Raw genomic sequence first — 15,566 nt, forward strand, 5'->3', positions numbered from 1 at the left:
ACATAGAAAATGTTAAACATGTTGATGTATATTCTTCTGGTTCTTTATTGATATATATACAAATATACACACATACACTTAGAAGACTTAAAAACAAGACACTGGACACACTTTGTATATTTCATATTTTCATTTATATACTTCTGCATCTCCCTTTTGTGTCTACATAAATTTGTGAAGCTTTGCAAAAATAAAAGTATTCTGAAATTTTTAATATAGTATTTTGATGCATATCCTTGTTTTGGTATAGATACATGGGGAGTGGTTACAAAAAGGAAAACGTAAAATTTACGCCATTTAGTATGTTTTTCCCTCTTACCAAGAACACCTCTTTATGTCATTAAACACGCCTTCAACACCTTTGCACAAACTTTTCAACATCCTTCTTCCTGTTTGCCCTATCCTTAGTTTTCTCTCTTCGTTCATCCTCCATTCCACCTCCAAAGTCATCTTCATCACTAGTTTGTGAGGTTCCCACTGCTGGCCCAGATGTCTTAATCAAGACATGAAAGCCAGGGAACGCCTGGGTGGCTCAGTTGATTAAGCAGCTGCCTTCAGCTCAGGTCATGATCCCAGCGTTCCGGGATCCAGTCCCACATCAGGCTCCTTGCCGAGCAAGGAGCAAGGAGCCTGCTTCTCCCTCTGCCTCTGCCTGCCTCTATGTCTGCCTGTGCTCGCTCGCTCTGATAAATAAATAAAATCTTAAAAAAAAAAAAAAAAAAAAGGCATGACAGCCAGGAAATACTACTTCTCCAGATTTGTCTCTTGCAATCTTCTTCTCTCCATCCTAAGTATACACCTTTCAATGGGCATGCCAGTTTCTTTCACTGTTGCTCTGTCTGGAATCACTCTCCTAAGTCCTCTTCTTGAAAGAATTATCTATGTATCTTTCAAAATCCCATCAGCCTCATCTTCTCCAGGAAACTTTCCTTGGTGCTCAAAGCTAATATCTCTGTGCTCATTGTACTTCATTTCTCTTAACTATAACATCTTACAATCTATAGTCATTCACCTATTTATAAGTTTATCTCCTTGTAGGCCATGCCTGTTGAAGATTAGGGATGTTTATTTCTATACACACTGGATGGGAATGGGGATAAGAATGAGGAGTGAAGTGGTCCTTGAAGAGTGTTCCAAGCACTGAAAAATTCACATGACCAGGGAATGCAGTAAGAGAAAAAGAGAAAAGGGTTTTGACCCAGAGGGTAGGCACAAGATGTTGCTGATTCTGGAAGCAAATTAAGACGTTTATATTTCAGTCTAAGGTCTTGAGGATAACAGGGATTATAAGCAGAGCTGTGGCTCACAGATTTACTTTTGATAGATTGCTCCAGTAGCAACATGGGGAAGAAAGCCAGAACGATTACTTAGGGCACTACAGTAGTTATACAGGTAAGAAATCATCATGGCCTAAACCTGAGTGGTCTAAGTGGGGATGGAGAAAAATGGATATATCTAGAAAGTGAAAGTGTTCAGGGAGTAAGTGGATGTGGGGGGCTGGGGCAAAGGGAGGAGTCAAGGGTGAAATTTAGATTTCTGACCCTCTACTCATACAACACAGCATGACCTTGTTGGTCATTTAACCTTTTGGGGTTGATTTAATCACCTATGAAACTGGCTTAATTATACCTGACCTATTAAATGGCAAAGGATTCATATTAGTGAATGAAACACTACATGTGAAGTCCCATAAGAATTATATAGCTTAAAAAAAAAAAAAAAAAATTAGGGACGCCTGGGTGGCTCAGTTGGTTAAGCAGCTGCCTTCGGCTCAGGTCATGATCCCAGCATCCTGGGATCGAGTCCCGCATCGGGCTCCTTGCTCCGCAGGGAGCCTGCTTCTCCCTCTGACTCTGCCTGCCACTCTGCCTGTGCTCGCTCTTGCTCTCTCTCTCTCTGACAAATAAATAAATAAAATCTTAAAAAAAAAAATGTGTTTAAAAAAAAAAATTATATAGCGTAATTATACCGTATGAATGCAAAAGTGGCAATTACTTCACACCTTCCATGTCAGGCACAACACAAAGCATGTTACTTACAAACGTAATTTCATTTAATTTTTTTTAAGATGTCACTTTATAGATTAGGAAATAGAGTAAAAAAAAAAAAAATTAAATAACTTGTCCAAGGTCACTAATGGTACATATTGTTAAGCTAGAATTCTTTTTTTTTTTTTTTTTTTTTGCCAAACTAGAATTCAAACTCAAATTGTTTGACTCTAGGATTCTATTATCACCACCTTGCCTCATTAGAGTTCATTCCTCAAAATTTTATTCTTTATTGAATCCCTTTCAAATCAAATGGCTAAATATCTCCTGTCACCACAACAGCTTCAATTATAATTGAAATGGAGCTGCTCCCACAACATGACCCTTTCTGTGAAATTCTCCCAAGACAATCTAGTGTTTTCTACTCTACACATATATTAGCATACAGGCAACACTCCCTTGCTACATTCTTTTGCATGGTATAATGAAAACAATTAATTTGCTTCAAAGTGTGGCAGTGGAGACTGCTATATGCAAGCAGACTGCCTCTACAGGGATCATGTGGATCTGTTTTGCTGAGACTGTCTGGTGTCATGTTAGTGGAGCTGCCTAATAAAAATTCCATTCAGGGGGTGCCTGGGTGGCGCAGTGGGTTAAGCCTCTGCCTTGGGCACAGGTCATGATCTCAAGGTCCTGGGATCAAGTCCTGCATCCGGCTCTGTGCTCAGCAGGGAGCCTGTTTCCCCTTCTCTCTCCACCTGCCTCTCTGTCTACTTGTGATGTCTCTCAAATAAATAAATAAAATATTTAAAAAAAAAAAAATTCCAGGGGCACCGGGGTGGTTCAGTGGGTTAAAGCCCCTGCCTTCAAGTTCAGGTCATGATCCCAGGTTCCTGGGATCAAGCCCCGCATTGGGCTCTGTGCTCAACAGGGAGCCTGCTTCCTCCTCTCTCTGCCTGCTTCTCTGCCTCGTTGTGATCTTTGCCTGTCAAATAAATAAATAAAATCTTAAAAAAAAAAAAAATTCCATTCAGGGGCACCTGGGTGGCTCAGTCATTAAGTGTCTGTGTTTGGCTCAGGTCATGACCCCAGGGTTCTGGGATCGAACCCCATTATCGGGCTCCTGGCTTGGCAGGAAGCCTGTTTCTCCCTCTCCAACTCCCTCCGGCTGTGTTCCCTCTCTCACTGTGTCTCTCTCTGTCAAATAATAAATAAGATCCTTAAAAATAAAAAATAAAATTCCATTTATTGTGCATTTCTTGCATCAATTGTTTTTTTTTTTAAATTGTATTAAAATATTATTGGTCTTAGGCGCCTGGGTGGCTCAGTGGGTTAAGCCTCTGCCTTCTACTCAGGTCATGATCTCAGGATCCTGGGATCCAGCCCCACATCAGGCTCTCTGCTCCGCAAGGGGCCTGCTTCCTCCTCTCTCTGCCTGCCTCTCTGCCTACTTGTCATCTCTGTCAAATAAATAAATAAAATCTTTAAAAAAAATTGGTCTCAATTACTAAGTTTTTGGTGCCCCTTTAAATTTTGTACCTCAGGAGATCCACTCCCCCTTTCCCTACCTGCAAGCACATGCCTGGAAACCGCACAACCTTCATCTCCGCTCCCGTCTCCCCGCTCGTCTGTAACAGTCAATACATCTGCACACACATAAGGTGCTGACACAGTAAGTAACGCTGTGACTCAAACGTGTGCGTGTGCTTTTCCGATTCTCAAGCATAAAGCCACCTCAGAGTATTACACACCAGGGTATTCACGGCAGCTGAAGAGCAAAAGACCGGAAACAACCTAGGTGTCACCCAGCGAATGACCGGTTAATCCCGTCACTCTCACAGAAAATACCAGCAGCCGTTAACGGGAAGGAGGCATCCCTGCTCCTACTGATGTGCAAAATCGCCGAGATGGAGTGTAACACACCCAACGTGCGCGTTATAAACCGGCGTCCGTGTGGAGGAAATGCTCGTACCTCTGCTGGCTTATTTACAAACTCAGCATCCGAAGTTCGGGGTATCTGAGGGTGACGCCGTTGTCTGAAGGAAGCTGAAGGAAAGGCAAGCAGCCTACTTTTCACCGCACCCTTCGGCACTTTGACTTCTAACATTTTCCTCATTACCTGCAAGAATGAGGCCAAACGTCACCTCGCAGACCGAATACGGGCGCTGAGGACTGGGAAGCAGAGAGGAACCGCACGCAGCCCTCGGAATTGGTCATAAAAGGGAGTCAGTCCTCTCCGAGAACCGGATCCCGACTCACTCCACCATCGAAAACCTGCCTCGAGGGCGCCTGCGTGGCTCAGTCAGGTAAGCGTCTGCCTTCCCCTCGGGTCGTGACTCCAGGGTGCTGAGATCGAGTCCTCCATGGCGCTCTCCGACAAATGAATAAAGAAAAACCCGCCTAGAGAGCAGCGCGTCCGGGGGGAGGGGGGGCTCGCCCGGCTTCTCCTCAGCCCACAGCTTGCTAACAAGGCACCGCGCACCCGCCCTCTTTCTCTTCCAACCCCCGAGCACTGGGCGAGAGACACTATCAGACGCACCGCCGTGTCCCCACGGCACCGAGACCCCCTCCAAGCACGCAGCAGTCAAGAGAACGCTGTTGACAGGACGCCGAGCGAACCGCGCGAGTCGGGGGAGGGGGGAAGTCCACCCTACATCTGCGGCCGGAGACCTCCGCGAGAGCCGCCCGTTCCGCAGTCCCGCCGGGTCACGCTTGGCCCACAGGCCCCGCCTCCGTCCCCAGGTCCCGGGTCCGAAAAGCGGGGTCCCGGCCGCCGCCGACACGGACCGCCCGGAACCCTTACTGCCCCGTAATAGAGCCCTCCTACGCGCAATGGCTGCCGGGCGGCCGCGAGGGGCGGGACCGTCGCTGCCACCACCCAGTGAGCGGCGCTCGCCGACCCGCGGCCCAATGGTAGCGCCGCACGGGAGCGCCGGGGGCGGGGCGGGCGCGCCCGACTTTTCCAGAAGCCTCCGGGAGCGCGCGCCTCCTGGCCACGCTGCGCCGGCGTTGGGCACTCGGCGCGCCGCCAGGTCTCTTCCTCTTCCTGAGCTGGTTAGCCATGGCGGCCGTGAAGACTCTGAACCCCAAGGCCGAGGTAGCTCGAGCCCAGGCGGCGCTGGCGGTGAACATCAGCGCGGCCCGGGGCCTGCAGGACGTGCTGAGGACCAACTTGGGGCCTAAAGGCACCATGAAGATGTAAGGCGGGGCCGGCGGGGCGGGGGCCGGGCGGGCACCCAGCGCCATCGCGGGCCTGGCGCAGGGGGCCCGGGCCTCGAGCCGGGCGCCCCCGGGCTTCACCGCTCGCAGCTGCGGCCCTGCTTACCCGCAGACTCCCGGGTCGCTCCTGTTTCCTGCCCCGGCCGTTTCCTCTTGTAATGGATGCCGTTTCTGCGGAGAACAAAGCCGCCCGCGTGCGCGACTCGCTCCGCGCCCGGGGACCCCGGCGACCCTGAGGGGGGCAGGCTGTTTCTCCGAAGGGAGGGCGTGGGCACTGCACCATTCCTGTGACGGGCGGCGAGAACTGGCCGCGTGGCCCCGCTGCCTAGGATCAGGGTAAAGCCCGATTGCAGTGGGACTCTTCAGTTAGGTCCCCGTTGAAAAAGTCACACTGGTTCTTTTGTGCCTTCGAACAGGCTGGTTTCGGGAGCTGGAGACATCAAGCTCACTAAAGACGGCAATGTACTGCTTCATGAAATGGTGAGAGGCTGCTCTACCAGGTCCAAAATGTCCGGGTTTCCCGCGTTGCGTGTGATTTGCAGGAAGGTTTTTAATGTTATTTTCAACAGAGGGCACGTTGGTCAGCTCTCAGCAGGTCTTTCAGACAGTGGAGGAAGTGCGGTAAGAGCACTGACCGTACAGTGCCGGGAGGGATCCTGCAGTCACAGCTAAATTTTGAGTGAGTCCCTGTTCTCGCCATGTAAGTCTGTGGTTAAAGGGTTGTAGTTATTAAGATTAACTGTTAAAATCTGAAAAACTAAGTGATTGACAGGTGCAAAATGGTTATACTTTTTCGCCTTTTAAAATATTCATTTCTGTCTTTTAACATCTCTCTCCACCTCCAGACTCAAAGGGAGATAAAACTCTGTTTTTAGTTGGCTAAGTGGTGACCTGCACTAACAGACAATACTTAGAGTCATAGGTTGTCAAAAAGGCTTTATCTGTGTGGCTTCTTTTATTTGAGTTCTTAAATTGTGTAATACAATATAAATTGAGAGACGGGTGCTTGGGTGGCTCAGTGGGTTAAGCCTCTGCCTTTCGCTCAGGTCATGATCCTCAAGGCCCTGGGATCAATCCCTGAGCCCCACATTGGGCTCTCTGCTCATTGGGGAGCCTGCTCCCCTCTCTGCCTGCTTCTCTGCCTATGATTTCTCTCTCTTGGTCAAATAAATAGAATAAAATATATATATATATATATATATATATATATATATATATATATAATGAAGAAGCACATGAAACCAGTGAGAAGTATATAGTATTACTCATGTAATATTCTTGTCCCCCCCCCCCAAAATTAACATCACATTTAGGTGAGATAGTTTGCAAGATATCTGGCCTAGATTCTTAAAACTGTCAGTGTCCCCAAAGAGAAAAGGCTGGAAACTGTTCTAGATTACAGAGAATAAGGAGACTTAAAAACCAAAAGCAGTTCAGGAACACTTTTTGTATCCTTTGCAATTTTAAGAATCCGTGGGTGATATTGGAGACTTAGTGAATGTCCTGTTCTTACAGAACCTTTCAAGATTTAGCATTCACTGATGATTTTTGTAATTTTTGTTCAATTCCAAGTAATACTGGAGACTGAGATTTAATTTTAGAAGGAACCTGGTTTACTCTCAAGAGTTCTAAAGAAGCTTGCATGGATTTGAAATTATTTCTTACTGTTAACTCTGCATTCTTCAGTAAAACTTACTAGGCCTCAGATTTTCTCATCAGTAAAGCAGAGATGATCTCAAATCTATATGTGAAAATGTTTGAGTTACCATAAATTAATGTGGGAAATAGTTAATGGTGAGTTTTAAATCAGCGTGGTTTGTAGCTGAACACTTGGGCAATTTACACAAATAAATACACGTATGGAGAACTTTCATACATCTTATGGTATATGTGGACTCTTTCCATTCAAGTATTTTTTTTCTTTTTTACTTTCAGCAAATTCAGCACCCGACAGCCTCCTTAATAGCCAAAGTAGCAACAGCCCAAGATGACATAACTGGTGATGGTACCACTTCTAATGTCCTAATCATTGGCGAGCTACTGAAGCAGGCGGATCTCTACATTTCTGAAGTATACATGATTCTTGTTTCTGTAGTAGTTTATATGTAGGAAATTTGTATAAATTGAGTTGTTAATAATAGCTGTGGCCATGTAGTAGAATGTAAAGAGCAGGGGCTTAATCTGGGAACTAGAACCTATATCCTGGTCTTCATACAGTCTTGGACAGATTAAGGAAACTTCCTTGGCCTGAAAGCTTTTTAAATCAAGTTGCATTTATATAAATCTATAAGAGAGTGATAGTTGAGATCTCAAAACAGGATATTCAGGACTAGGCGTATTTATTTAAAGGACAAAGCCAACTAAAACATAAAGAATTACAAAATGTTTTTAACCCTGAGTTAGTCTGAGGGTTAAAGCAAACCTTAATAGTAATCCAATGCCAAGAAATTCTTGGGAAGAGAAAAAGCAGACCCCTAGTCTCCCTGTTTGTTTTTGTTAGCAAATGATGTGAACCGAAAAGGTAAATGGTCTTCTTGAGTATGGTTGTAAGTTTTGGCTGTTATTCCTTGTGGTGTGCACAGTGAACACCCAAGTGTGCTTTATAGTTCCCTTGGCTTTGAGTCTGTGCTAGAGCAATGTCTGTTCTTTCCCTCTGCATTGAAAGGACTATTTATCCTTTTAAATGTATTCAGAAAGTCAGCACATTGTAATAAAGCATGTGAATGATCCAGAATATCCCTTTAAAATATTTTACCATCTAGTTGAAGAACTCCACTTAGCGGTGGTTATATAATTGTATATTTATAGGGTCTTCATCCCAGAATAATAACAGAAGGATTTGAAGCTGCAAAGGAAAAGGCACTTCAGTTTTTGGAACAAGTCAAAGTAAGCAAAGAAATGGACAGGGAAACACTTATAGATGTGGCCAAAACATCTCTGCGTACTAAAGTGCATGCTGAACTTGCTGATGTCTTAACAGAGGTATGTTAAATGTATGTGTCCAGTGTGCACATCTATACTGAAAACCCCTGGCATACTTTCTAGTTGAAATTACAAAGTACTACCTAAAAACTCACAATGTCATACCATGTGAAATAAGTATATTTCTCTTTTTGTGGCATTGAGAGTTGATGTGTGTGAAATGAGAAAAACAGCAGTATACCTGACCGGGTTATAAAGATGTAATCAGAGTTTTCATCAAAGGTGTATAAAATTGAGATTTTATTGTGCAAAAACTTCCTATCCCCAATATTTTTAATAGAATAGTAGGAATGTCAGTTATGTAATTGTAAATTGAGATGTTGAAATTTAAGTGACTTCAATCCTTTATAACTAATGTATTCTGTTACTGACTAGAAAAAAAGCATAGATTGCTCAGTGGGTTAAGCCTCTGCCTTCGGCTCAGGTCATGATCCCAGGGTCCTGGGATCGAGCCCCGCATCGGGCTTTCTGCTCAGCAGGGAGCCTGCTTCCTCCTCTTTCTGCCTGCCTCTCTGCCTACTTGTGATCTCTGTCTGTCAAATAAATAAATAAAATCTTAAAAAAAAAAAAAACATAGATTGATTCAGAGATTTTGAAGAAATGTAAATATCTGGACCTCTGCAAATCAAATTCATTTAATGGTTATGCTCTTATTGTAGGCTGTGGTGGACTCCATTTTGGCCATTAAAAAACAAGATGAACCTATCGACCTCTTCATGGTTGAGATCATGGAGATGAAACATAAATCTGAAACTGATACAAGGTAGGTGATAGAAAGCAATGAAATACTTACAAAGTGTGTTTATAAATTTACAGGCACCTTATACGTATGTTCATATCATTTGGCTGATTTCTTTTTCTTCGAGTTTATGTGTATTGCCTAGATAAGTTACTTTTTAGTGTAATTTAGTATTTAGTTTGCTCAATTTTGTTCTTGAAATGATGTATTTATAGTTGGAATTATTCTGAAAAGTGAGCTGTGTCAGTGATTTATTAAACTGTAGGTTATAAAGCATAACAGGAGACTTTCAGGGAATTTAGAATATGTATTACATTTCAGAAGCCTAATACGGAAATGATTTTTAAAAGGAGGTTATCACAGTTTGAGAGCCTGCCAGTTGCTACTGTTTCTCTGCAGAATTTTCTGTACAAGATAAGTGTTGTTACTTTTGTTTGAATGGCTTGTTTTTGTACTATGTTCTGGGTATTGCTTTTTCATAATTGAACCTGCCTAGATTTAACCCAAAAGCCTTTTTCAAAAACTCAAGAAATATAATGTGAAAATTACCAATACAGTCTCAATTCAGTATTTGAATTTCATTAGTATAGGTTATATATCATCTGGAACTAAATAACAGTACAAATTATTATGTGTTTCAACAGCTTAATCAGAGGTCTTGTTTTGGACCATGGGGCACGGCATCCTGATATGAAAAAAAGAGTAGAAGATGCATACATCCTCACATGCAATGTGTCATTAGAATATGAAAAAACGTGAGTTTACAGCCCCTTAACAAATGGAATAGAAAGGTGGAGGAGCTGGGTATTTTGGGCAAGTCACTTGTGAGATTTAAGTTTCCCCACTGTGAGGGCAGTAATGCTTCAGTTGGGTTCAGGTGAATTCTGGAAAACAACCTCTGAAAATATACCAGGGGCAGGATTGGAGCTCAGTGGCTATTTGTTAAATCTCAAGACCAATCCTGTTTCTGAGGCTGCTGGTTTATCTTTTCAAAAAATAAACATTCTTCCCCCACCCCCTTTCCGTAACTTTTTCTTAAACAGAGAAGTGAATTCTGGCTTTTTTTACAAGAGTGCGGAAGAGAGAGAGAAGCTTGTAAAGGCTGAAAGAAAATTCATTGAAGATAGAGTTAAAAAAATAATAGAATTGAAAAAGAAAGTTTGTGGTGATTCAGATAAAGGATTCGTTGTTATTAATCAAAAGGTGAGAATGAAATGAGTCTGTATTGTCCATTTTGCTGTTTTTTAAAGTGCCTTTTGTTTTAACTAACTGTTATTTTTGTTATAGGGAATTGACCCATTTTCCTTAGATGCTCTTGCAAAAGAAGGTATAGTAGCTCTGCGTAGAGCTAAAAGGAGAAATATGGAAAGGTATGCATAGCGTATTACCTTAGTATTGTAAATTTTACTTACTTTGCAAATTAAGTGGGATTACTTCTTTTTTCTGTTCTTACTATTGTGTTTTTCCTTTTTTACTCTGAATAAAATACACAATACAAAATTTACCATTTTACTCGTTTTTTTCCAACATACAATCTAGTGGCATTAAGTTACATACACATTATTGTGCAACCATTCTCATCATCCACCTCCAGAACTTTTTCATCTTCCCAAACTGAAACTCTACTCATTAAATAATAACTTTGTTTCTTTCCCCTGCCCCTGCAAATACTACTATTCTACTTTGTCTCTGTGAATTTGGTATCTTATATTAAGACATCATGCAATAATTGCCCTCTGTGTCTGGCTTATTTCACTTAGCATGGTGTTTCCCAAGTTCACCATGTTGTAGTGGGTTAGAATGCTGTTCCTTGTTAAGGACAAATGATAGTCCGTTGTATGGATATATCACCTTTTGTTTAATGCATTTATCAGTGGACGCTTCAGTTTCTTCCTTTAGGCTATTGTGAATAACGCTTTTCTGAACATTGTTGTATGCTTTCGTTTTTTACCTTAAGAGAGTATGTCAAGAGAGTATCAAGGGGTTTCAGAGAATGACTTTTTCCCCAGACCTCACCACAATGAAGAGCTCTTGTTCATCTTGAGATTTCTTATCAGAGGAGTATTTGCTGACTTTCAAAGAGTGGATTAAATGTGAAGTTAGGAAAAAAGACTAGTTTAGCTGGTTGGTGGTGAATGGGAACATTTAAGTTAAAATAACATTTTAGGATTTTAGTATGTAATTCTGAAAGATTGCTTCCTAAAAATTATTAATAATCTCTTTAGACATAACAGAGCCGCTTACACATCTTCCTTAACACACTTCACTGTTTCAGGCTGACTCTTGCTTGTGGTGGAGTGGCTCTAAATTCCTTTGATGACCTAAGTCCTGATTGTTTGGGACATGCAGGACTTGTCTATGAATACACATTGGTAAGTGTATTTTCTTTCCAAAGATAATGTAATAAATACTGATTTTTGGTTCATGAATTCTTTGGTAGTAAAAATTCATTCACACTTAGGATCAGGTTTTTGCTTTGTGTACATACATTTTGAAGGTTATGTGTAGTAAATGATAAGCCACTGATGGGAAAAAACACATTTCTTTTATATGTGATTTTTTTTTTAATGAAGTAATTTGCTGTAATATTATTGGTCTTTTGGTCCCTTATTAATATGGTACTTACTCTTCCATAAGCCCTGTAAGCTTTTCATTCTTTGTCCAAACATACCCTGTTTTTGAAAATAATTATCTCTTGTTCACATAGGGAGAAGAGAAGTTCACTTTTATTGAGAAATGTAACAATCCTCGCTCTGTCACATTATTGATCAAAGGACCAAATAAGCACACACTCACACAAATCAAAGATGCAATAAGAGATGGCTTGAGGGCTGTTAAAAATGCTCTTGATGATGGTAAGATCCTTACTGTATTTATGTTCTTTGGCTAATGTGAAAGGCATGGCTGAATACTGTGTTCTTTTTATCAGTAGTTTACACAGCCAGACACCATGCAAAAGTAAAGTCTTCCCTCTAAAATGCCTGTGATGGTATGCTAAGCTTTTTCATAGCATATCATATTTAAAAGTGGGTACATGTAAATGAGCTAATACTAAAAGCTTGCAGATACTAGTTAAATTAAACCGTTTTGCCATTTGATGTGTTGCTTATAGTGCTTTCAAATACAATATTAACATTGTGACTGTAACACATTCTTAGGAAATTAATGTTTTTTACATTGTGTTTTATGTATTAAAAATGATTCTACAGCTTTATTTTGGTAGTTGAGCATTTCTCTCCTTCCTCACCCACCCCCCATAGGCTGTGTAGTTCCAGGAGCAGGTGCAGTGGAAGTGGCAATGGCAGAAGCCTTGATTAAGTACAAGCCCAGTGTAAAAGGCAGGGCCCAGCTGGGAGTTCAAGCATTTGCTGATGCATTGCTCATTATTCCCAAGGTAGGACTACCTTAACAGTCAGTGTTCCTAACTATATCAAAATGAGTTAGCTGATGAAAGTTTTTGATAATGTGGGATCTTTTTCATAATGTAGATTTTGAGTAAACAGGTTTTATCAACTTTTTCATGAATGTAGCTAGAGTTCGGTATCTCTCATCAGTCAGATGTGTTTGGTTCCTCTGGAAGGGAATTGAATATCTGAAGTTTCAGATGCAGGAGAGAAACTGTTTGTAGAGGGTTTGGAGTGTAGGGGTTATTTATATTCCCGAGTAAACGTTGCTTTTTATTTTTATTCTGTCATGTGCTCATTTGGGGGTATTGCTCATATCAGTGTGTTGCTGGGCTAAGTGGATTGAGTTAGTAACAAATGTCTGTTCTGTGAAGTGAATGTAAATACCGGTCTGTCTTCATTAAAGGTATGTTGTTTTTTTGTTTTTAAGACTTTTTTAATATATTTGACAGCACAAGTATTGGGAGCTGCAGAGAGAGGGAGAAGCAGGCTTCCCATTGAGTAGGGAACCCAGTGCAGGCTCTGATCCCAGGACCATGGCATCATGACTTGAGCTGAAGGCAGACGCTTAACTGACTGAGCTACCTAGGCTCCCCTTTGTTTGTTTTTCTTAATTGGAATTACAGTTCATTTATTGTTGATTGACTATCACTTCTTAGGTTCTGTCTTTAAAGGATTAAATTTGTTTGCTTTAGGTACTTGCTCAGAATTCTGGTTTTGACCTTCAGGAAACACTAGTTAAAGTTCAAGCAGAACATTCAGAATCAGGTCAACTTGTCGGTGTGGACCTGAACACAGGTAAGAGAACACAGCTATTTGTAGGGGGAGAGCTAGATTCAGGTGAGAGAAAGCCAGGAAGGATAAAAAATGGAGATAAACGAAAAATAAGTTTAAAAAAATGGAGATAAATGAATCTTGGTGTGATGCTTTGCAGTTTGACATCAGTGTTATTAGGGAACCCAGAGTTGTAAAAAATATAAAAATGGAATGACTAGATACAGTAAGTAATGGAATAAGGTAGACATTTGTGTAATTTCAAAGAGGATGGATTTTTGATGTTGCTGAGTAGTAGTAGGTGGTTCAGGTTAATATGGAAGGATTTCATGTTGGGCTGACTGTACTCAGTCTTTTGTCCATAACTTTAAAAAGAAAATACATTAGATGATGGTATTCGTGGATGAAAAAATGCTGAGGATAGCAAATAATGCTGGAAGATGGGACCAAGTCTTAATGAAATGATTTTAAAGTCCTAGTCTTAAATGCAATCACACAAAATAGACAAGTAGAAAGTGGAAGAGAGAGAACTGAGATGTCTACTCCCATGCAGTATGTGTAAGACCTATTGTTATCAATAACATCATTTACATTCAGGTTAATAGAAAAGGTTCCTGGGGTGAGGGAAATGATAACCCATTTTGGCCAGACTACAATTCAAATGCTTTTTACTTTAATAGGGACAAATGAGAACATGTCCCATAAAATAGAGATGATAAATCATTTGGTAACCAAATAGAGCATTACTATTACTAGAAGTCTTCTGAGTAGAGATCAACCAGTTAATCAGAGATGGTATATACAGGATTCATGGTTTGGAGCAACATTGGACTAATTGAGGAAGTCTGGATAATGATGAGCAAATGACAAAATACTCTGTTGTCTTAGCATTCTGATCTTGTAACCTCCTGTGTGGTTTTAAGAAGCCTGGATTTCTTTGCAGGTGAGCCAATGGTAGCAGCCGAAGTAGGCATATGGGATAACTATTGTGTAAAGAAGCAGCTGCTTCACTCCTGGTAAGTTTGAGAAAACCAAAACTAAGATAACCTTTAGGGACTCATCACACTCTTAATTTGGTGTTTTCTATTTAATTCCTTCAGGTTTTTGTTTTTTTGTTTGGTTTTGGTTTGCAGAAATGATCATCAACTGAAAGTATAGAAATTAAACTAGCCTCCCATGTTTTGGAGAGGAAAGGGAGAAACTTAATTGGATGTAATTTGCAGTTTGGAAATTGAGCTGAATTAGGGTTCATATCTCAAATTCATCTGAATTTTCCTCCCCTTTCAGCACTGTGATTGCCACCAACATTCTCCTGGTTGATGAGATCATGCGAGCTGGAATGTCTTCTCTAAAAGGTTGAATTTGAAGCTTCCTTCATGTCATCCGAATCATGAAGACTATAGAGTGATCCTAAGAATATAGCGACAATTTTGTCCAAGCTTCAAACAATTTTCAAAAGCATCTTCTTTTCCCATATGAAAAAAGAGAACACTGACACACCTAAATTCTGAAGTTCTGAAATTACAGTATTTTTTTAAATTGCACTGCAGTGTACACCCATCAAGCAGGCCGTTTTTACCCAATGAGAAGGATGTTTGCTTTAGCTAGAGTGATAACAAAGGTCCCATGTTAGTTAAGTATATGTTATCTACCTTGTTATTAAATGTAACTTGAAAAACAAATTGTAATGGTTTAGTAATTTCTTCTAATGGACGTATTCTCATTTATCCATTGTTACACTTGGAAGTTTTCGCTAATACAAATACTAAAGTAACTTAAAATTTTGAAAGCGTCCCTTTTTAGTAAATTCCTGTGAGTGAAACTATTGGATCTTGAGACTTCTAGTGATTTCCAAGCAGCTGTGCTTAAATATGCTCCCCAGAAGAGCCGTCGTGAACAGAAGGACGGGGGAGCTGAGTGAGCCCAGGGTGTGACGTGGGGAAAAAAGGCCGTCTCACCACTGCTGCCTCCACTCCTTTCAGGCTGCGGCTGAGGGGTGGATTCTCCGCGGGTCATGTCTTCACACCCCCGAGCTTGTGCCCTTCCTCCCAGGGTTTCGGTATGGTCGGTGTATCTCTGCAGCCCCCGCCCCCAAAGTTGTGTGTTGTGAAGCTTTGTGTTTTGGGGGGCTTGGCAGCTGCCTAAGTACATGCATAATAAATGTTAAGTTGAAACCTTTTCTCTGATCTCCAATGCTATTCCAGCGCCCGACAAGGGTTAGAATATAAAAGGGAAGGAAATCAAAATGTTCTGTTCATAGGGTAATGAGGGACTTCTGGAAAGGCGGCGTCCCTCAGCGCTAAGCCTGACGACACCGCTCTTACCTGGCTCCACACGTGTTCAGTCAGGACCCAGCCGTAGCCCCGGAAGAAGTAAACCTTAACGCCAAAAAAAAAAAAAGCTCTGGCCGTACGCACGCACTACGGCGTCCGACGTGGGGCACGCAGTACGGCTTCCGAC

At 41.6% G+C, this 15,566-nt stretch overlaps 2 protein-coding genes and 2 non-coding genes across 4 annotated transcripts in view; 3 read left to right on the forward strand and 1 right to left on the reverse strand.

The window, feature by feature from the left end:
• The window catches only part of PSPH (phosphoserine phosphatase), a 41,309-nt gene extending 36,552 nt beyond the window's left edge, over positions 1 to 4,757 (reverse strand). Inside the window, exons 1-2 of the mRNA XM_045074883.1 lie at positions 4,638 to 4,757; positions 3,961 to 4,107 (exon numbers count right to left, since the gene is read on the reverse strand). The gene's annotated coding sequence lies outside the window, so the exon portion shown is untranslated. The remainder of the gene's footprint in view (positions 1 to 3,960; positions 4,108 to 4,637) is intronic.
• A 186-nt stretch (positions 4,758 to 4,943) lies between these two features.
• Positions 4,944 to 15,285, forward strand: CCT6A (chaperonin containing TCP1 subunit 6A). The gene is made up of 14 exons (XM_004761732.3): positions 4,944 to 5,186; positions 5,624 to 5,687; positions 7,143 to 7,277; positions 8,016 to 8,189; positions 8,849 to 8,952; positions 9,573 to 9,683; positions 9,972 to 10,131; positions 10,216 to 10,298; positions 11,204 to 11,300; positions 11,636 to 11,783; positions 12,189 to 12,322; positions 13,028 to 13,130; positions 14,050 to 14,122; positions 14,394 to 15,285. The coding sequence occupies exons 1-14, from the start codon at positions 5,050 to 5,052 to the stop codon at positions 14,464 to 14,466; spliced, it is 1,596 nt and encodes a 531-aa protein (XP_004761789.1). The 5' UTR covers positions 4,944 to 5,049; the 3' UTR covers positions 14,467 to 15,285.
• LOC123390739 lies at positions 7,782 to 7,915 on the forward strand. Its single transcript, XR_006605307.1, has one exon. It is a non-coding gene; the product is annotated as a small nucleolar RNA SNORA22 (small nucleolar RNA).
• On the forward strand, positions 11,827 to 11,966 carry LOC123390738. Its single transcript, XR_006605306.1, has one exon. It is a non-coding gene; the product is annotated as a small nucleolar RNA SNORA15 (small nucleolar RNA).
• Positions 15,286 to 15,566: the final 281 nt, after the last annotated feature.

This window comes from Mustela putorius, unplaced genomic scaffold (assembly GCF_011764305.1).
Source record: "Mustela putorius furo isolate JIRA1106 unplaced genomic scaffold, ASM1176430v1.1 tig00000139_pilon_pilon_pilon, whole genome shotgun sequence".
Classification (NCBI taxonomy): domain Eukaryota; kingdom Metazoa; phylum Chordata; class Mammalia; order Carnivora; family Mustelidae; genus Mustela; species Mustela putorius.

What these genes read in the sequence shown, in the direction of transcription:
- CCT6A (XM_004761732.3), top strand. Translation starts at nt 5,050, where the DNA reads ATGGCGGCCGTGAAGACTCTGAACCCCAAGGCCGAGGTAGCTCGAGCC. An exon ending in TTGTCTATGAATACACATTG is followed by an intron (nt 11,301 to 11,635) that starts GTAAGTGTATTT and finishes TTGTTCACATAG; the next exon opens with GGAGAAGAGAAGTTCACTTT. An exon ending in CATTGCTCATTATTCCCAAG is followed by an intron (nt 12,323 to 13,027) that starts GTAGGACTACCT and finishes TGTTTGCTTTAG; the next exon opens with GTACTTGCTCAGAATTCTGG.